The sequence below is a fragment of the Geotrypetes seraphini genome, chromosome 6 (assembly GCF_902459505.1).
Source record: "Geotrypetes seraphini chromosome 6, aGeoSer1.1, whole genome shotgun sequence".
Lineage (NCBI taxonomy): Eukaryota > Metazoa > Chordata > Amphibia > Gymnophiona > Dermophiidae > Geotrypetes > Geotrypetes seraphini.
This window is the reverse complement of record NC_047089.1, coordinates 257007857-257030823: the sequence shown is the minus strand read 5'-3', so window position 1 is coordinate 257030823 and position 22967 is coordinate 257007857. Positions and strand designations below refer to the sequence as shown.

The 22967-nt window shown below is 43.1% G+C and overlaps 1 protein-coding gene across 4 annotated transcripts in view; it reads right to left on the bottom strand.

The window, feature by feature from the left end:
• Window positions 1-8401: 8401 nt before the first annotated feature.
• The window catches only part of POLA1 (DNA polymerase alpha 1, catalytic subunit), an 874681-nt gene continuing 860115 nt past the window's right edge, over window positions 8402-22967 (bottom strand). For all 4 annotated transcript variants that reach the window (XM_033948024.1, XM_033948022.1, XM_033948023.1 and 1 more), the window contains exon 37: window positions 8402-9429. In XM_033948024.1, the coding sequence (XP_033803915.1) occupies window positions 9287-9429 (143 nt within the window). In that variant the 3' untranslated portion in view covers window positions 8402-9286. The remainder of the gene's footprint in view (window positions 9430-22967) is intronic.

The following is a 22967-nucleotide window of genomic DNA, read 5'->3' as shown; positions in this document are numbered from 1 at the left end:
TAATGCAGAGCCGCAGCTATTCAAAACCGCCTCCAAGAACCTGATGCTGCTGCTGCCTTCGACCTGAAGGAATTTTCATCTCCAATCTGGAGGAATAGCAGCAATTAAGAAATATTTAGTTGAATATGCTGACGTGACAAGGGTGCAGGGTGCTGCTATAGGGAGGTTCCAGTTGGCTCCCCCTCCCCCTCCCCCACTTTCTCCTTTTAACTGCAAATGTTTTGTTCCCTTCCGGGTTTGTTTTTTCTTTTTGGCATGCCACCAAAGCGGGGCTGGCATCCTTCTGTATTGCTGGATTTCATCTGACTTTTGCATGTTCTCTCCATTGCTCCCCCCCCCCCCCCCGTTACCTCTCCAGGCAACCAAGCAGTTGATTTGACAAGACGAAGGGGAACCTTGCATCACTTAACTTTTTCCATCCCAACGTCTGTTCCAAGAGGTCCCCCTTCCTTCTGGTCTTCTCAGTTAGGGTTACCATATGGCTCCAGAAAAGAAAGGACGGATTGAGATATCCGGGTTTTACTTCCATTGCTTTCAATGGAAATCAGATCAGATGTCTCAATCCATCTTTCATTGCTTTTACCAGAAATAAAACCTGGTCCTAGAGATCTGGTAGCCAGCTGCCAGTTACCTTAAATAATTCTTTATTTGTTTTTTTTTTTTTTTTTTTAAACCACTCAATTCTTTTCTATTTCACACCCACAGAAGTGTCCAAGGACTTTGAAAACTTCCATTTTGCTACAAGGCCATTCTCTCTCATCTGGCTTGGATCATCGGATCAGTGCATGCCTACTGTCCACAGAAACAGAAACCTGGCAGCCTGTGCTTCCTGCTAGTGGCATGGGCCCCTGCTATATACTTCTTCTTAACCCCTGGCCCTCTAAAATATGGGCGCTCTACTTAGAGAAAAGACTACTGCAACTGCTATACTCTCAAGCTCCAAAAGGAGACAGCTGGCACCCCAAATTCAATTCCATTAAACCATAGAAATTACCATCTTTTAAGAGGTCACAGCTTATGTTACACACATTTACATATATGTGCATGACTATCTCATAGTTAACACGCACCAGACAGGTCTAAGTCTGCAGAAAGCCATTCATGTTTCTAAACCTGGGTGCAGAGAGTAAGGCAAAACAATTTATAGGAAACATCTTATAGAAATCTCAAAACTTCTGACCACTTCCAGAAAGGATAATTATTTTCTGCCAGTATCTTTAAAGTTCTAGGCAGATTACAACAATGTACTGTATCTCCTAGATATATCTAGCACAGTGGTGTCAAAGTCTCTCCTCGAGGGCTGCAATCCAGTTGGGTTATCAGGATTTCCCCAATGAATATGCATGAGATCTATTTGCATGCACTTTCACTGTATGCTAATAAATCTTGTGCATATTCATTGGGGAAATCCTGAAAACTCAACTGGATTGTGGCCCTCAAGGAGGGACTTTGACACCCCTGATCTAGAATGTCCTACTGAGTATAGTTTAATTGAGGAGGGGGAGGGGAGGGGAGGGTTCTAGCTCATGTCGATTCTGTGCTGCTTCCAGGCCCTTTTTTCTCTTTGTTCCCCCTGCTACTCTCATCTTTCACTACTATTTTTATGCAAACCACATTTGTCTCCCTACACTAGAAGCTTCACCAAGAATCCAATTCCAAATCTTAGTCTGCTTGTCTGACTTCTCCACCTGAATAACAGGCTTAAGATGGAATCCCTCGTCTTTCCCCTCTTATTTTGTCAGGTGCAGTTTCTCCAAGGGGGTTAGTTTTGCGGATACCATGACAGGAATGAACGTCACTCCTAAGCAGGGCATGGGGCGTAGGATTTCAGTCTCTCAAATGTTCTGTTACTTTATCTCTGGGTGATCTTGGACACCTCTTTCTCTTCTATGGACATCCAAAACACTGTTAACATTTATTTATTTATTCAATTTTCTATATCGTTCTCCCAGGGGAGCTCAGAACTCAAGCATTTTCTCACAATCTATCTAATGTACCTGGGGTAATGGGGGGATTAAGTGACTTGCCCGGGGTCACAAGGAGCAGCGTGGGTTTGAACCCAGAACCTCAGGGTGGTGAGGTTGTAGCTTTAACCACTGCACCACTCTGGAAATCAAAATGTAGCAAAAGTGAACCAAGTCTAGGACAATGAAGTCACTGTGACATCACTGATGAGGTTGGCTTTTATTGGTGGAATGAGGCATTATGATGTCACAATACCAGCTCTGGTTATCAGAGGCTGAAACTTTTCACACTATTGATATATTCATTTTTCTCTTCTGTTCTCCCAGGGGAGCTCAGAACGGTTTACATGAACTTATTCAGCTACTCAAGCATTTTTCCCTGTCTGTCCCGGTGGGCTCTAATCTACCTGTGGCAATGAGGGGATTAAGTGACTTGCCCGGGGTCACAAGGAACAGCGTGGGTTTGAACCCAGAACCTCAGGGCATCACACAAACATTTCATCACCTCCCACTTTCTTTCTCTACTAAAATCTTTTCATAATGCAATTCTCTGACTTTCTTACTTCAGTATCATTAGGACCACGTAAGCCTTCTTGATCTGAAGTAGATTTGAGATACAGTTCAAGCTTCTATTGCTCAGCTACAAATCAACTCACTCTGCATCTCCTCATTACCCTTTTTTTCTCCCTTGTGAACTTTGTCCATTTGGCAAGTTACTTTTATCTGCATTCTCCTCTGTTTCTGTAGTTTCAACTTTGTTGGTTTGCCTAGAACAGACTTCTGGAATCAGTGTGTAATGCTTCCTCTCTGGCCATATTCAAACCCAGACCAAAAAGTTGATGCGGTTTTTTCTTACTTGTTAATTCCCTTTCCTTGATTGCTGCTATTCCAATTTCAGACATGGGTTATGACCCTTAATAGCAGACGGAGGCAGAGACTTGAAGATTCCAATGAAATCATCAGTGTAATGCAATGGTCTCAAACTCAAACCCTTTGCAGGGCCACATTTTGGATGTGTAGGTACTTGGAGGGCCTCAGAAAAAATAGTTAATGTCTTATTAAAGAAATGACAATTTTGCATAAGGTAAAACTCTTTATAGTTTATAAATCTTTCCTTTTGGCTAAGTCTTAATAATAATATTATAATTTATAGGTAAAGAGACATATGATCAAGAAACTGATTTATTTTACTTTTATGATTATGATAAACATGCCGAGGGCCTCAAAATAGTTCCTGGTGGGCCGCATATGGCCCCCGGGCCATGAGTTTGAGACCACAGGTGTAATGGGTGATGCAATCAGGAGCATTCCAGTATAGTAACGCTAAAGCCACTCAAGGGAGAAACCAAAGCAATTAAGAAAAAAATTACAGTTACTGTATATTCAGACAGGCCCCTGCCACATTTCTCAGTCTTCTGGGGTGGGACCTGGACTGGTCTAGCAGCTTTCAAAGAAAAGTAATTAACAAATTTCACCCTCCTTGTCATCCTGCTAGACCAGTCCAGAGCAACACTTAAGACTGCCATACTAAAGACACTTCCCTGCCTAACACTGTCCACTCGGCTAAATGGGCTGCCAAGAGTGCAACTTCATCCATGTACATGGCTGTCCAACTCCATCATAAAAGGAATATAAAGCAAGAAAAAAAGAATTCACTTGTAGTTCACATCACAGGGAGTATATGCTCCCAAAATTGCCATCTTGAGAAATTTATATGCGAAAGATGAAGAATATTATGCTCATAGGAACTCAAACACTTACAGGGAACATGTCCCCAGAGCAAGCAACCTAGGTTTGAATAATAGAAATGGTTTCCAATGCACCTGCGTATTGCAGGAAATGTCAGGAAAAATTTGGATATTCTGCCCACAAAAAAGGGAGTTGACTTTCATAAGCAATATTTTATCAGCCTCAGAAGAGAGAGACCAGGAGGGTCGCTCTAGATGAAATATTATCCAGAGAATCTTCAAGAAAGGTGGTTACAGGTAATGTCTCTTTCCCGATAGGTACTAACACATTCATTTTCAAACTGAGGTCTGAGTCAAAACATAATCAAGTTTAGACAAAATAATTTGTTCAGATCGAGGAATACGCACAACATCTTTGAAGATATTTCCCAAATAATATATCTGGAGAAAGAAGTGACAGAGAGAAATTCAATAACTGCAAATTATTCTTCCTAAAAAGGTTTTCCAGTGTCTCATATTTATGATATAAATTGAGACTGTTCTGGATGGCTAAAGTCTCAACTAATTGGAAAGAAGGTTGAGCTTCAAAGTAGTAGGATGTTTATTGAAAGACTTAGGGCTCCTTTTACAAAGGTGCGCTAGCGTTTTTAGCGCACGCTAGCTGAAAAACTACCTCCTGCTCAAGAGGTAGTTCTGCACGTTAAGGCCCTAACGCACCTTTGACTCAAGCCCTTAGACTCAAGCATGCTCAGGCAATTTGCATAGCAGACCTTCAGTTCCACTGATTACTTCCCAATAACTTTTCAGAGGGACTGACATTATAGAAGAGCCCTTAGATGAGATGTTCGAAAACATCATTTGGGTCAACAGTATATATTAGACGAAAGAGCAGCTGGCCTAAATTCTACTTTCTTGGGACCCTCAACTCTAATCTCAAGGAGGGGAAAATGGAGGAGAAAGTTCACAGCACTCAAAGACACTCCTTCAGGAGGTGAGGTGGAAGCTTTCAATTTAGACTAGAACTTGATTCTGCAATAAAATGTTTATCCATAAGTCCCTTCATGACTGGTGTAGAGAGAGCACAAGTTAAGGAAATAGAAGGAAAAATAATAGTTGACCAAAACCCTCAACTGTATCTATCTCCAAAGGGGCTTCTAAGAAGTGTTGCACCTTTTTTGGTCACATGCTGATCATGGCTCCAACAAGTTGCTCCGAGGCACACAGGTGATGTACATGCTAGGCCTGCACACATTGTAGAGCAAACCTCCTTCCTAGATGATGACCTAATGGTCCTTGCCCCAGGCTGATATTTTTGAAGCTGTTCTTGGTCACACAGATGACATAATAGGCTACACTTGCGTGTGCTTCACAGCAAACCTCCTGCCTCCTCTTCCTCTCAGATGCCAGCCTGATGTTCCTCGCTTTGCTTGACATACTGTACACCACAGCTATAGCATTGTTGGATAACACACACTACTTGATCATGAGCTAGTGGGAGGATGTGAAGCAAGGCCAGATGAATAGTTGCCAAATGCTTTATGTATAGCAGCTTCTTGAGCTGACCAGTATCCCTAAGTCACCCTGTCCAAACAAGCAGATCCCCAGCCTCTGAGACTCACATCTGTGCTCACAATTACATATGGCATGTCCAAAGGAACTCCTCACAAGGGACCTGAACTTCAAACTGGTGAGACTATCAGAACCACAGGGACAGCAGAGCATCCTACAGAGAGAGGTCATAAGGGGGTCCTTTCCCATGGAGCAACTTCCACTGTAGGAACTTCCAAGCTCTTGGAGCTTGGAGCATACAAAGTCTAGTGTTGATCCTGAAGTTTGCTCATTCAGGCTTGCAGAAGGAAGACCGAACCCAAATGGCTATCAAGTTATATCCCCAGATACTTGAGGGTCTGAACTGGTTCCACAAAATTTTTGGTAAAGTTTATCAGTGCAGTGCATGAATGAGGCCACCCAAGCCATCACTCTCCATACCTCCTGTTCTAAACTGGCCTCCAGGTCACCACAATGGATAAAAAGCTTGTTCATCAATCTTGTACCCTTAGGAATCAGGTACCAGGCCCTCTTCCCTTTACCAGCACCAAACTCAATAGAGCTTTGTGAAGGAGAAAGGGTTTCAGGAACACCTTTAGGCCATTCAAAATAGGATCCCCTTTGGAGGCGCTCTGTGTTACCACCAAGGGAACTACAAGGCATGCCAATACCTGGTTTATGAGAGAGGACCACTCTTCTCAATGAAACAAACACTCTCCCAGAGACAGAGTGTTTGTCAGGAGAGACCTCTCCAGAATCTAGAGAGGAGCTCCCCAGAGGAGAACTTCTCCTATCCCCCAAACATCAATAGAGGAGGATGGGGGAACTCAGGATATGCCAGCAGCTTCCACCAGCTCCAGGGACTGTAGTGTTTGGTGGTTTGTTTTTTTTTAATCTGGAGACTAGAGATACCTGGGGATTTGACCCTTGGGATGGCTCTCCACTGGCTTTACCTTCAAGAGCTCAGAGTATTTACCTAAGACAGTGAGTTTTAAAAGTTGAAATAGGCCCACTGCAATCCTAAGTCCAGGACAGAGGGAGAATCCACAGCCAACCCCCCCCCCCCATGCTAGGGGAAAGCTATTCACCTCAGATCATGTGTTTGTAAAATGCAGTTCAGCTGCAAAATAATTTATTCCCACCAAAATGAATTTGGCTGCAGTGGGAATGGAGACTTTTCAAAGTATGTGCTCCTGCCCGTGGGGAGATGTTTGGTCACTCCCTGCAGCATTCACAGAGTGCAAAGGAAACTGGCTGCGATGCTGGTGTGCCAGGACCTGTAGGTTCTCGTGCGTAACGGAGGATCTGGTCAGTGTAGCTGCATCTGCAGTGGCACATCCTTCCTCCAGCTCATTAAAAACAGAGTTGGCACTCTGGATCCAGCTACAACAGGCCTACCATCTGCCCGAGGAAGGCAAGGCAAGCCTGGTGTGCCTCACCCTGCCATTCTGCTTCCAGCTCCTTTCTACATTTCTTTAAAATAGCCTGTTAGGGAAGACAAAGCAGTAGCCCACAATGCTTTTCTTTTTTTTTCCAGAGCCCCTGGTAGTGGATCAAGCAGGGGGCAATTTTTCCTGCTACTTGGCCTCAGAGGGCTGGATGCAGCCCAGCATATGGAGTGAAGGCCTGTCGGTTGAGGCTCTGGGCAAATTAGGAGGAACTAGCAACTCTCTTTTACCTTGAGCAGTTGTCTGGCCGTGGCTCAGACCCTAGGAGAGTTCACCCAAGAACCAAGCCTTGGTCTACATCTCTTGGTGAGTTTGACCCAAAAGCTGAAGAAAAATCAAAACCAAAAGAGAAACTGCTGTACCAGTCCAGTTGTAACATCTGCTGGAGGCAGAGAAATAATGTTTCTGCTTTATCTGTTATACTGATGTCGTCACCAGGATCTTCAAGTCTCTGCTTCCATCTGCTAGTACGGGGAAATAACCCTTAGGTCTGGGTTGGTCTAGCAGGGTGATAAGGAACTTACCTTTTACATCTTGACCACATCTCTACATTGTTCTAGGCTCTTCTTTGACGTGTATATTTGCCTCAACTAGATTGTAAGCTCAACGAAGTTGCAGGAACTGTCTCTTATTATCTGTACAGTACTGCGTAAGCCTGGTAGCAGTAGCCGTGAAGCCAATCCACCCAGAACAGCTGGGAACGGGTCATAAATGAAGCTAGCTTCCAATGTTCATGAGCAACTTGAGAAGAAAGATTTTCTTTGAAAGTGGGAATGGCTGCAAACCGAAATATTTATTAAAAGCCACTAGCAAGCTGGTGCTCTGAGGACTTTCGGAAGTACTGCTGCTTTTAGCCAGATTTTGTAAAGATGGTTGTGGAGTTTGTAAGTTCATCAGGAGTAAGAAGTGCTTCTCACCCCATCCTATTACTGGGAAGAAAAGCACTGCTCCTCAGCCAGGGGGTCCAATTTTATCTGATCAACCACCTCTTGAGAGAAGCAGAAACTGCCCTAATTGGGGAGATGCATTAACTTCTGATTACCCATCTCTGTGTGGCAAGAATTCCTGTACAGTCGTAAAAGATGAGGAAAAGTTCTTTGTGATTCCAATTTCTAATAAAATAAAAAAAGGAAGAACCCCCCCCCCTTCAAGCTTCATCTGTCTTTGTAGGAAAGGATGTTAACTGTGAATGTGCCCTAATCCAAACCTAAAACCATCTTAAACGTTTACACTGTTGAGTACCATATTTTGGACACGATTAATTGAATTATGCTTGTAGAAGTGGTTGAACTCAGTATCTCAGCTTTCAAAAACTTCTCTCTCTACACTGTGGACCTCAGCTTCACTAATTACTCCATTGCTGTAAAGTGTGCAGTCCTATGTATAACGTCAGGCCCTGATATACTTCTAAAGAAATCGGGATCCCTTAAAAAATCACAACACAAGGATAAAATGCATGAGTGTGTGTAACATATCATCGTTAGATGTAGGAGAGCCCTTGTGGCTAATTTCATGAGCTATGAATTCTAACGGATGAAAAGAGCTAATCTCTCCAATTCTCCAGTGACCCTGGGCAAGTCACTTAAGTCCACTAGGGACAGAGAAAGCACCGGCATATAATGTGTATAATAATAATAATAACAGTTTATATACCGCAGGACCGTGAAGTTCTATGCTACCTAGGGCAGTGTATGTCCAGTAGCTCTATAGAAATGAACAGTAGTAGTAAATCAATTATTCATCAATAACAAAGTGAATTTCTCTAGAAAAAGCTTTATTATTCAACTTTGAAGAACTTGACAAAAATAGTTTTTTCTTAAATTGTAATGCATACAGTTTACATGATATAACCACCAAAATGTTAAAACCTTCCATGCTGTGTGCAAGGAGGAAATGAAATGTTTACATTCTGCATTTTTATTCACTTACAATTCTTCACTAGCAGGCAACCAAAGAAAAGAGTCCAAAAAATACATTTGTGAAATGAAAGGAGATTATTGTCAGATCGTAAACAAATGCTACTCTTGCTTTTTCATTCTTTCAAATGAGGGTCAACCTAAATTCTATCTGAAAAAAATAAAACTGAAATACGTGGAAAAATATTATTTATACCTGTACATTAAAAAAAAAAACCCAAACCATTCCTAATCTGAGCATCAGGGTCAGGTGTGTACAGAAAAAAATGTATTGTGCATTGCAGATAATGCTGTTAAATCAACACGACGTATTGGTCTGTCTTTAGGAGACTCAAGTTCTCTTTCTGCTTCAGAAAAAACATTCAGGCTCATAATTGGTTTTAATGGAGATGGTCTTGATGGTGGAGGTGATTAACAGGAAAAAGAAAAAGACTTTTATTGAGAATATAGCCAACTTTTTTCTTGAAAAAGCACCAAGTCTGGCATCATCTTCAGGTCACTGTTGCTCAAAAGAAATTCTTATCTTAGAAGTCTTGATAGACTAAACAGACAGATACACAAGGGATATCTTTAGATGAAGTTCACTGAAAATGTGTCCTCAAAGGTTTTGCTATGTGATGATTTAATCAATGGTACAATAAGTGTCCAGATTCCGAGCATTATATTTTGAGGATAAGGCAAATAAATTCAGAAGGCATCAACCGATAACTGGAAACCTTTATTTATCTAACTGTGTTGATGACTTGAAAGAGCTTGGTGAGGTTCACTTCAGAGTAGGCACTCATAGTCAGGGACTTGTCTACTGTGTTCTTCAGTGTTTTGTAAGCATCTGCTAATTCTTTGGAGGTTTGACGCTTGATGAAATCTGAAACCGAAGGAGTGGCAAAGTGTTAAAAAGTTGATGATGAACATATGAACATAAGAATAGCTAACTGGGTCATTTAGCCCAGTATCCTCTTTCCAACAGTGGCAAATCCAGGTCATAAGTAACACTGCATGCAACTGCGACTTCCTCCATCTCTGTCTTAACAGCAGACTATGAAGTTTTCCTCCAGGAATTTGCCCAACCCTTTTTTTTAACCCAGATATTCTAACTGCTGTTACTACATCCTCTGGAAATGAGTTCCAGAGCCTAACTATTCTTTGAGTGAAAAAATATTTCCACTTCTTTATTTTAAAAGTATTTCCATGTAAATTAATTGAGTGTCCCCTGGACTTTGTACTTCTTGAAAGAGTAAAAAATCAATTCACTTGTACCTGTTTTACACCACTCAGGATGTGAAGCCTTAGAGGAGTTCCATCTCCATTATCATTTTGGATACTCTTCTTTGAAATGTTTCTACTCAAGGTGAGGTCACACCATGGAAACATAAAGAGGCATTATAATATTCTTGGTCTCATTTACCACCCCTTTCCTAATAATTCCTAGCATCCCGTTTGCTTTTTTGGTCATTGTCACACACTAGGGTGGAAGATATTGTCTACGATGACACCTAGATCTTAGCATCAGGTAACTGTGATTTGGGTTATTCTTCCCAATATGCATCATTTTGCATTTGTCCACATTACATTTCATCTACCATTTGGATGCTCAGACTTCCAATTTCTTAAGGTCTTCTGGCAATTTTCCATAATCTGCATGTGTTTTTATAACTTTGAATAGTTTTGTGTCATCTGCAAATTTTTATTACCTCGTTTGTCGTTCAAAATTTCAGATTATTTATACATATGTTAAATAGCACCATTCCCAGTACAGAACCCTGTGGAACTCCACTATTTACCCTCCCTCCAGTGAGAAAAATGGCCATTTAACGCTACCCTCTGTTTTCTGTCCAATAACCAAGTCCTAATCCACATTGCCTCCTATCCCATTACTTTTTCATTTTCTCAGGAGTTTCCCATGATGAACTCTGTCAAAGGCTTTCTGAAATCTACTGGCTCATCTTTATCACGCCTTCAAAGAAATGAAACAAATTGGTGAGGCAAGACTTCCCTTGGCTGACTTTTGCTTTCCTCTTCTGTATCAGATACTCTTTTAAACACAGGCCGCCTGATATTCAGTGCTATTTGGCCAGCCAGGAATAGGTTCTGGCTGGCCAAATAGCACATATCTGGTTATCCACCGCTATTCAATGGGAGTTGGCCGGCTGTCTCCTGCTGAATATCCCATTCGACGGATTGGCGACATAGCTGCTCACCGCCAGTATTCTTTGGCTTGTTGGCTAATTTCAGCAGCCAGAAAGACCCACCTAAAAAGTAGGTCTGCCTTGGGCTACTAGGACTTAGCTGGCCAGTTGATGAATGCTGGCTTAGATGGCTAAGTCTTGACTGGCCACAAAATCCCTCCAGAAATTCAATGGCGGTCACCAAATAAGGCTCTGGCATTGAATTTCTGGTTTTGCCACCCACTGCAGGAGACAGCTAGCTGTCTCCTGTGGTTTGAACATTGGCCCCAGGGTGGCCAAGTTGCAAAACCAAAGAATTGCCCCACACTCTTAGCCTTCCACACTTTTTCTATTTACAATTCACTGAAGTATCATTTAATATCTGTAAAATAGAAAAGTCCACAAAGGGATTGTTTATTGTAAGCTGGTTTGCATGAGCTTCAGTAATGGTGTTACAATATATGAGCTAAATATATATTCTGTAATGCATTGCTTTTAGGTATTGTAAAATACAGAGTGGAAGCACTGCAGGTTGTGCAAAATCCTGCAGCACAATTGATTTCTGGAGCACCTAGGGATGAGCGTATTTCGCCAACTACAACTACACTGGTTACCAATGGAGTTTAGGATTGAATATAAAGTTTTGACAATTGTGCATCAACCATTCTATGGCACTGCACCTTAGTATTTAACACAATTAGGTATTGGCGGAAAAGTTCTGAAATGGTTTCATGGGTTTTTAGCCTCAAGATCTTATGTAGTGCATTCTGTAGGTGAACAGCAACAAAAAGAGAATCCAACAGAAACTGCATCTAAATCATAGTCTCCGGGCAGTGGTGATCCTCAGGGATTTCCTTTGTTGCCTACATCAGTGGTTCCCAACCCTGTCCTGGAGGACCACCAGGCCAGTCGGGTTTTCAGGATAGCCCTAATGAATATACATGGAGCAGATTTGCATGCCTGGCACCTCCATTATATGCAGATCTCTCTCATGCATATTCATTAGGGCTATCCTGAAAACCCGACTGGCCTGGTGGTCCTCCAGGAGAGGGATGGGAACCACTGGCCTACATGACTTCTTTAGGCACTCTACCCTTCAGGCTCAGATGAATTTCTTTTTACTTAAGCTGGTGACATTTTTATTCTTCAAGAAATTAATTCAGATCTTAACACTTTTACAATTAAGATTACTTCATGTATTTCTAGATTAGTAAATTGGTCTACCCAAGGGGTAGGCAATTCCGATCAACAGGCAGGCCAGGTTTTCAGGATATCCACAACAAAAATGCATGAGATAGATTTGCATCTCAAGCAGGCAGTGCATGTAAATCCACTTCATACATATTCATTGTGGATATCCTGAAAACCTGACCTGCCTGTAACTCTGGAGGACCGAAATTGCCTAGCCCTAGACTACCCAATGTCTGATTAAATTAAATCCCACTAAAACAAAATTGTTATGGTTTGGACCCGATTCTCCTAATCTTCCAGATAAAATTTTGCTTGAGACAGGTGAAAAATTATCTCTTGACAAATCATCTTGAATCCTCGGAGTTATTTTAGATTCAATGTTATCTTTGAAATTTGTAGATTAGTAATCTGATCAGGAAGTTGTTTATCAGTTAACGGAGTCTAAAATCTGTAGGTTCAAAGTCATTTTGCTACTCTTGTCTGCTTGATTATATTAGCTCAACTGGATTCTTGCAATTCAAATTATTATGAAGTTAGCAAAACTAATTAAAAAAATATGACCGTTGTCACAAAATACGGCTATTACAGTAATATTTAATAAAAATAAATTTGAGAATGTCATTCCTTTGCTAAAAACACTACATTGGCTGTCGGTAGAACCGAGGGTGACGTTTAAGGGGCAAATTCTGCAATTCAAGCACAATTGGCTGCTGCTTAGTGAATCACGCTGAGCGGCACCTGTTTCGGAGAAGCCCATTAAATAGGCCCAACTAAAAGTTAGGCACCATGCGAGCACTTAAGAAGGCGCCTAACACATAGCCACGCCCACATCTAACATGCATAGCGTCTATTTTTTTGAAGGCCGCCTAAATTTTTAGACACGCCTTGTTACAAAATCGGCTGATTAAAAAGCTGAATGGAGCTTGTTATTCAATTTAGATAGGCGCCTCCGAAATAGGTACCTAACTTTAGGTGCTGGTTATAGATTTTGGGCCCAAGTGTGTTTGTATAGTCTATTTGCTTATGTTTGGTCAATGAGATTTCATTTCTCAGGGAGAATATGTCATAGATCTGCTTCGTTATTCCCGTTCATATTTTCTTCTGTTAAAGGTCACGCCTACTACCTCTTTCCTATTGGCTGCCCTTTAGAATGTTAAGAAAATGGAATTCTTAGTCAATATTTTGTCAACAGCTAAAAACTTATCTGATCAAAAAAGAATTTGATTATTGATATGCTCTACTCTAGGGTGCCCAAAACGTCGATCGCAAAGGCAATGCGGGTAGATCGCTGAGCCAGTGCTCTACCTAGCGTCTTTAGAATCTTTTAGCCGGGCGCTCTGCGCTGAGATGACACGCTTCCCCCTCAGCGTTCTCCATTCTTCCCTCTGGACCTATCACAGTTGAAAGTTAATTACGGCAGCCTGCAGAGCAAACGTAGCAGGCTGCTGTCGGCCTCTGTAGCACGTTCCATCTACCATGTTAGAGGAGGTGTGGGACCGCGGCAGAGAGAACGTGCTACAGAGGCCGACAGCAGCCTGCTACGTTTGCTCTGCAGGCTGCCGTAATTAACTTTCAACTGTGATAGGCCCAGAGGGAAGAACAGACGAGGACAGTTGTAATCAAGAGGTTTGAGGTCCTGACAGTCACTGTGTGTGGGAAGCAGCGGAGGTAAGGCTGTGCCCATTGCAAGGGATGGGGGTTGCTTTAGAGATGCTGGATCGGGGGGGGAGACAAAAGTACCGTAAGGAGGGGAGGGGGAAAGCAGCCTTGAAACAAAAGGGAGGGGGAAGACAGGGCAGATCCTGGACTACTAAGAGGGGTTAGAGAGGGGAAACACCCTGAACCGAGGAAAGAGAGATACCAGACCCTGGGGAGGGGAAAGACAGAGTGAGAGAGACAAAGACCTGAACCAAAGGTGGGAAGACTCAAAATGTTAGCAGAAGGAAGATAGAGAGAAGGAGAAACCTGAAACAAAGGGGAGGCAGAAGAGAGGGGGGCAGATGTTGGACTATGGAAGGTGCAGACAGAGGGGGAAAGACCCTGAGGAAGAAGAGAGAGATGCACAATCATAACAGAGGAGGAAGAGAGAGGGAGACATGTTGCCAATAGGGGTGAAGGAGAGGGAAATAAAAGTTGGACTCCTGGAGGGACAGAGAGAGATGTTGGTTGGGGAATGGAACGAGGTCTGGAGGACAGAAGAGGTGCACATAGTATATATAATAAATAAATATGGGGGTCTTTTACTAAGGCGTGTTAATCGATTTAGCGCATGCTAAATGCTAGTGCGTCCATAGAATATAATGACATAACAGTAGAGAAATAGAGATAGGTTATAGGAAGAGTCAGGGACCACTTGACAGGTCATGAACCTGATGGGCCACCGCGGGTGCGGACTGCTGGGCGCGATGGACCTCTGGTCTGACCCAGTGGAGGCAACTTCTTATGTTCTTAACATATATTTAGAAGAAGAGAAAAATGAATACATGATACACACACCACTCGTAATTTATTCATTCAACTTTATTTTTTTCATAAATGTTATAAATATATTGAATCTACCATCCACTAACTTATAACAAACACCTATTTCAACAGTCAACCCAAGCAAATGCCCCGAAAACCAGTTCCACATTGTCCAGTGTTTTATTTGCCAAACTGGTGCTTCATAGATTCAACTCCTGCTTTCATGATAAGATCTTGTTCTCTCTTGAATAACAACTGACAAAATGTTTAAGCCAGCTCAACACAATCTTGCGTTTCGCCACACAGGCGTCCTCAGGAGCTGAAGCCACGTCATGTTTTCACTGTATTTTTCTCTCTATCATGCTAACCTTAACTTATATATGAAATACCACTCTTTCTTTTCAAAATTATATCAGTATAACACATACCTATAATCACATTTGTTAATCATGCAGCAAATGCAGCTTAGGCTCGAAAATCACGTCTCCCCTCCGGAAGGAATAAACCGAACTACAAGACCAGACCACCTAACTTGCTCTTACGCTGCTTCATCCCTCCCTCCAGTTCTTAGTTAATCCAATCAGTGAACTCACAAGGAGTGCCACTCTACCTCTTTGTTCAATCCCATTGGTTCTATAGTTCCCCATTGAAAAATGAACCTCTGTTCTTTCTGTAGTAAAATCTCTGATATGCTACCTCCCCCCCCCCCTCCCTAGGGAGATGGACCTGCAGCAACACCACAAATCGTAAATCCTCTACTCTATGTTGTGCTGCCTGCCAGTGGGGTCTCCTGTTTTACCAACCTAATATTACTCAAATGCTGAGCAATATGTAATTTGATTTTTCTTTTTGTATGGGCATTTAATCCGATAGACTACTTGAGACGTGTTGCAATCCGCATAAGATTTTAACCAAAATTCTCTCCTAGTAGATGGGACAAGTACACGATCACAAACCAGCACATAATCACAATAAATGCATCCACTGCATTTAAATTGACCAACCCTGACATTCCTAGCAGTAGCACCGCGTCTATAAGTGGAGAAAGTCTCCGCTAGATTGCGTCAACGAGTGAACGCAAACCGAGGCAGATCACATAAACCTGGATGTAAACAAAGGATAGCCTAATTGTCACGGATAACCTTACGAATCAACTGTCACCCATTGCTCTCTGTTCCGACCTGAGCAAGTAACAGCCATTCTCTCTGGGTATACTTAACGTGACCATTTATTTGTTTTCATCAAAACGGGACATCTATTAATATTCAGTCCCGAGCCCCAATCCTGCCATAGCCCCGCCCCCAATTTCTTCCATTCATTTTTCATGTACACACAATAACTTATTATTTCATAATGGTAACCATAAAATTTAAAAAAACACAAAGCACCCTACACGCAGAGAAAATGTTAATTATCATTTATATTTGGGGGTTTTCAACGATGTCACCTCAGTAATTATAGAAAAATAGACAAATATAGTGCTAAATATAGACAGCATATATAAATTCTCAAAACTGGCACATTTTTATCACTAAATTGAAAATAAAATCATTTTTCCTACCTTTGCTGTCTGGTGATTTCATGAGTCTCTGGTTGCGTTTCCTTCTGACTGTGCATCATATCTTTCATGTCTTTCTGCACTCAAGCCCAACAATTGTCCCTTTCTATTCCCTCCCTCCTTCCTTCCTATGTCCTTAGTGCCCCCAGTGCCTTCCTTTGTCCTTAGTGTCCCCAGCGCCTCCTTCCTATGTCCTTAGTGCCCCTTTCCATGTCCTTAGTGCCCCCAGTGCCTCCTTCCTATGTCCTTAGTGTTCCCAGTGCCTCCTTCCTATGTCCTTAGTGCCTCCAGATCCAGTGTCAGTTATCTCCTTTGTACCTTTGTTCCAGGTCTCCCTCTCTCTCTCTCCCTCCTCTGTTATGATCTTGCCTCTCTCTGCTCTTCCTCAGGGGCTCTCCCCCTATGTCTGCACCTCCCAAGGTCCTGCTTCTGCCTCCTGTCTTTACCCTTTGGTCCAGGCCTTTATCTCTCTAGTCTTTCTTCTACTTACAACCCCCTCTTCTCTGCCGTTTTCTCTCCTTCCTTCATCCCTCCTTCCTATGTCCCCTCACTGCCTTCTAGCCTTTGTCCCACCCCCTCCCAAAAAAGCCTGCCGGCCTACCTCCCCCAGAGCCAGCCTGCCTCCCTCCCCCAAAGCCAGCCTGCCTGTCTCCCCCAAAGTCAGCCAGTCTGACTGCCTACCTCCCCCAGAGCCAGCCAGTCTGCCTGCCTACCTCCCCCAGAACCAGCCAGCCAGCCAGCCTGCCTACCTCCCCCAGAGCCTGCCTGCCTGTCTCCACCAAATTCAGTAAGCCTGCCTGCCCACCTCCCCCAAAGCCTGCCTACCTACTTCCCTCCCCCAGAGCCAGCCAGCCTGCCTGCCTCCTTCCTCCCCCTACCGCGGAAAACAAAAGCCTCCCTCCAGGCCTGATTTAAACTCCCCCCCCGGTCCACCGCCGCTGCTCCTCTACTTACCTCCCTGACGCTAATCGCGCCCAGAAGCCTTCTTTCTGACGTCAATTCCGACATCGGAGAGGACATTCCGGGCCAGCCAGGCAGCGATTGGCTGGCCTCACATCCTCTCCGACGTCAGAATTGACGTCGGGAAGAAGGCTTCCGGGTGCGAGTAGTGGCAGGGAGGTATGTAGAGGAGCAGCAGCAGTGGACGGGGGAAGTTTAAATCGGGCCTGGAGGGAGGCTTTTTTTTTTTGGGTGCGGCAGGGGAGGGACAGGAAGCGATCGCCTGTCCCATTATCCCCGTGCATAGCTTCGGGACGCTGTCCCTGAAAACGGGACATTTTGGCGTCCCGAAGCTCTGTGTGGGGACAACAGGACAGGGGATCCGAAAACGGGACGTACGGTCACCTTAGGTAAACCTGGCCCGTTTCACAGCTTTGTTAACCACTCTCCAGGGATACTCCCGGTTCAAAACACTCCCAAAATTCCCAATGTGCATCACTTTGCATTTGTCTACATTAAATTTCATCTGCCACTTGGTCTTCCAATTTCTTAAGGTGTGCCTGCAATTTTCTACAATCTGCATGCATTTTGACAACTTTGAACAGTTTAGTGTCATCTGCAAATTTAATCACCTCACTCGTCGTTCCAGTTTCCATATCATTTATAAATAAGTTAAATAGCACCGGTCCTAGTACAGACCCCCTGTGGCACTCCACTGTTTACTCTCCTCCATTGAGAAAAATGACCATTTAACCCTACCCTCTGTTTTCTATCTGATATCCAATTCCTACTATCTTCTCTGTCACTGCCCCCTCTCTTTGGAATAGTATTCCAAATTATTTATGCAAAGAATCAAATCTTAATAACTTTAAGATGAAGCTAAAGACATTTCTCTTCCTTGATGTCTTTGAGACCTAACTGTCCTTTTAAGGGCAATTGAGCGAAAATACTATTGAGTTTAACAGCAGCCCTCCCTATTGTTTTTTCCCTAACTGTTCTCTTTTACTTTGCCTAATGTAGTTCTTGTCTGTCTTTGTTTTTAATAGTTTTTAAAAGTTTTTATAGTTACAGTTTGGGGACGTATTGTCACCTTAAACTTGTATCTTAGTTAAAGTTTGTTTTCTGTTTTTATAAATTTGTACACCGTCTAGAAGGCTGATTGGGTGGTATAAGAAATTTCAAATAAACTTGGAATTAATCCACAACTGAACTTTGCCACCTATCCCATGACTCTTTAATTTTCTCAGGAGCCTCTCATGAGGAACTTTATCAAAAGCTTTCTGAAAATCTAGATACACTACATCAACTGCTCACCTTTATCCACATGTTTATTCACCCCTTCAAAGAAGTCAAGCAAACTGGTAAAGTAAGTTCTCCCTCGGCTGAATCCATGCTGCCTCTGTCTCATTAAATCATGTTTGTCTACGTGCTCCACAATTTTATTTTTTATTGGAAAATGATTTTTATTGAGCAATCAACAGAAATACAATGCAAAGAGACAATATGTACAGTCATGCTCATTCAGAATGATACTCCCAACAATTAACAAAAGACATCCCCCCCCACAGGGACCCTATCTCCAACAGATATAGGAAAAGAAGAACAGCAATAAGCTGTAGCCATCAACAGTTCAATATCCAACTCTCCAATTTTATTTTTTATAATTGTTTCTACCATTTTGCCTGGCACCGAAGTCAGGCTTAACGGTCTATAATTTCCTGGATCTCCCCTGGAACTCTTTTTAAAATTGGCTTAACATTGGCCACTCTCCAATCTTCAGAAACTACAGATGATTTTAGCAAAAGGTTACAGATCACTAACAGCAGGTCAGCAATTTCATGTTTGAGTTCTTTTAGTACTCTGGGATATATACCATTCGGTCCAGGTGATTTATCACTTTTTAACTTGTCGATTTGGCTTAGTACATCTTCCAGATTCTTTGAGATTTATTTTCAGTTCCTTTGCATCATCAACCTCGAAAACCATTCAGGTAGATCTCTTACATATTCTTTTATAAAGACCGAAGCAAAGATTCTCTGCTACGGCCTAATCCTCCCTGAGCGTCTCTTTTGCTCCTTGATCATCTAACGGTCCCACGGATTCCCTCACAGGTTTTCTGCTTTTGATGTACCTAAAAAAATTGTTATGAGTTTTTGCCTCTTTGGCAAGTTTCTCTTCATATTCTCTCTTAGCTTTCTTTATTAATGCTTGGAGCAGGAGGCAGGAGAGGAGAGAAAAGGAAAAGGCAAACTGGAGAGAAGAGAAGGAGTAGGAGAAGGCAGTGGAGAGAGGTAGCTCCGCCCACCCCTGTCATCCAGAGCTCCCCCTTAAAAAGGGAGTGGGCAACGGCGTTCAGCTAGAGACTTGGGCAGGCGAGCTGGAGGTAGGAGAGGAGAGAAAAGGAGAAGGCCTGAGGAAGTATGATCATATCACTCCTTATTATCGTGAGTTGCATTGGCTCCCAATGGAGGCCCGGGTAATTTTCAAATTGGGATGCTTATATTACAAAGTAGTTTTTGGTGTTGCCCCTTTATATTTTGTTGATAGATCTGTTATCATGACACATGAAAGGAGTAGAAAATCTCATACCCTATTTACGTTCCCTTCAGGAAAATGCTGCAAAAGTAAGAAACACCATGGACATTGGCCTAGATTCACAAAGCAAACTGATTGTGTACCGATCGTTTTGTGATCACTTTGCGACCCTGCTCCCATTCACTAATCTTACTCCCGATCCGATTTCTGCCTGATCCGATCTGCGCATGCAAATGAGGAGGAATTGCATGCAAACGTAGGAAGGAAGTGATTCACAAAATAAAACTTCAGGAACACCGACTGGACTGGCCGATCAGAAGTGATTGCTGGGGACTAGTCGCTCACCGCCTTTCCGACTGCTCTCTGCCTGAAATCCCAGCCCTGCAGCCCTGAAACTATCCAAAAAGTGCCCAGCTCTCTGCCGCTCTCCTCTCTTCTGCCCTGCTCTCTTCTCCCTTTGCCTCTCTGCCCTATTCCGCCATGCCCCATTGCGAGCCCATGTTTGTAACCCGTGGTTTTAACCCGCGGGTTAAAAGCAGGGCTGCACTTCTCGCCACTAGCCCCGGCTGATCTCCATGTCATTTGCAGGGTCGGAGGGGATCGGAAGATTGGCATGTGTTGGAGCAGGCATGTCGGCATTCCCTGTTACAAGTACTGGCAACCTTATTGTGTGCTCATCTGCAATTATTTTCACCATGATTTGTAAATATAGTTCATAGCCTCTTCGATCCCTCCCTCTCCCGCTTGTACTCAGAGCCAATACATACGCAGACTATCTACAGGAAAATAAGATGGTCCGTGCATGCGTCCCGATCGCTCTGCAGCGATCCGTCCAGTGACTGTGTGGGCGTGCCTTCGAGTGCATTAATTTGCATGAGGAGGCTTGCTGAATCGATCCCCCGAGAAGCCTCATAAACGGATCGGACACGGATCGCCTGGTAAAGGTAGGCTTTGTGAATCTAGGCCATTGTCTTTCTTATCAGGCTGCATCTTATGACAAAGATTTCCGTCCATCGTTGATTAGATCTATATCTTATAAACATTACAGAAAACCTTTGAAAACTTTTCCTTTCTCCAAATTTTTGGCTAGCTAAATTTCTGTGCATCACAATATCTCTGTATTTCCCATAGCATAATCTTTTGTTAACAGCATTGAACTAATGCTTATGCGGTCTAGAAATCTGCTGTTGTTATGTTATATAGAAGGGATGCTGGGAAACAATGATCACATGATCCACTTCCTAGACACAGGAATAAAAAATTGATTCAGAACGATGGCCACGGCACTGAATTTCCGAAAAGGGAGCTACGAAGGGATGAGAGTCATGATGAGGAAGAAAATTAGGAAGAGGATAAACACTGTAAATATGCTAGAGCAAGCATGGTCCCTTTTTAAGGACACAATCACAGAGACGCAAAATTTATGTATACCGCGTATCAACAAGGGTTCCAAGAGGAAGAAGAACAAGGAATGGCGTGGCTCACTGTAGCAGTGAAGGAAGCGATCAGAGACAAGAAGACTTCGTTTAAGGAATGGAAAAAGACAAAAACGGACGAAAACGGGAAAAAGCACAAACAACATCAAAGCAAGTGCCATAAGGCGATAAGAGGGGCAAAAGAGACTATGAAGAAAAAATAGCCAAGGAGGCCAAAAACTTTAAGCCATTCTTTCGATATATTAAGGGGAAACAACCCGCGAAGGAAGCGGTGGGGCCATTAGATAACCAGGAAATAAAGGGAGTACTAAAGGAGGACAAAGCCTTCGCCGACAAACTAAACACATTTTTTGCATCTTTTTATACCGAAGAGGATATATCCAATATACCAGAAGCCGACAGGCTATACACAGGAAATGAAGACAGGAAACTGACAGGGATGACGGTCAGTCTAGAAGAGGTATGCAGACAGATTGATAGGCTTAAAAATGATAAATCCCTGGGACCAGACGGCATCCACCCAAGGGTAATCAAGGAACTGAAAGGGTTATAGCTGAACTGCTCCAACTAATAGCCAATCTATCAATCAAATCAGGAAAGATTCCGAAAGACTGGAAAGTGGCGAATGTTATGCCGATCTTCAAGAAAGGTTTGAAGGGAGATCCGGGAAACTACAAACCAGTGAGGCTGACTTTCAGTACCGGGAAAGATGGTAGAGGCGCTGATAAAGGACCGCATCATCGATCACCTTGACGGACACAAACTGATGGGGACCAGCCAGCACGGCTTCAGCAAAGGAAGATCTTGCTTGACAAACTTATTGCACTTCTTCGAAGGAGTAAATGGGCAGATAGACAAGGGTGACCCAGTCGACATCATATATCTAGATTTTCAGAAGGCATTCGACAAGGTTCCACATGAACGTTTACTTCGAAAAATTGCGAGCCATGGAATCAAGGGTGATATACTCACATGGATTAAAAACTGGTTGGTGGATAGGAAACAGAGAGTGTGTGTGTGTGTGTGGGGTTGGACAATACTCAGACTGGAAAAGCGTCACAAGTGGAGTGCCGCAGGGTTCGGTGCTTGGGCCTGTGCTCTTCAACATATTTATAAACGACCTAGAAATTGGCAAAACGAGTGAGGTAATTAAATTTGCGGACGATACAAAGTTATTCAGAGTAGTGAGGACACAGAAGGATTGCGAAGACCTACAAAGAGACATAAATACACTCGAGGAATGGGCCGCGAAATGGCAAATGAGGTACAACATGGATAAGTTCAAGGTGATGCATGTCAGTAACAAAAATCATATGCACGAAAACAGGATGTCCGGTGCTATACTCGGAGAGAGCCCCCAGGTAAGAGACTTGGGAGTACTTGTAGACAAGTCAATGAAACCGTCCATGCAATATGCGGCGGCAGCGAAAAGGGCAAACAGAATGCTAGGAAAGATTAAGAAGGGGATTACAAACAGATCTGAAAAGATTATCATGCTGTTATACTGGGCAATGGTATGCCCCCACCTGGAATACTGCTTCCAGCACTGGTCGCCGTACATGAAAAAGGACATAGTATTACTCGAAAGGGTCCAGAGAAGAGCAACAAAAATGGTTAAGGGACTGGGGGAGTTGCTGTACAACGAGAGGCTAGAGAAACTGGACTTCTTCTCCCTTGAAAAGAGAAGACAGAGGGGACATGATCGAAACCATTCAAGATCTTGAAGGGAATTGACTTGAAGAAAGAGAGATTGTTCACCCTCTCCAAGGTGAAGAGAATGAGAGGGCACTCGCTAAAGTTAGAAGGGAAAAGATTCCGTACAAACGTAAGGAAGTTATTTTCACCCAGAGAGTGGTAGAAATCTGGAACGCTCTTCCGGAGGCTGTTATAGGGGAAAGCAACCTTCAAGGATTCAAGACAAGGTTGGATAAGTTCCTCCAAATCCGGATGCTCATGATGACCGAGGAGACCAGTCTGAGCAAAGGCATCAGCCAGATCCAAATTAAATACAGTAGAAGGAGACCGAAGAATCATAAAAACAGGCACAGCCAGACAAGAAAACTCCCAAACAGGAAGCTTCGTCACAGACTGAAAAAGCCCAGATGCATCCACAGGC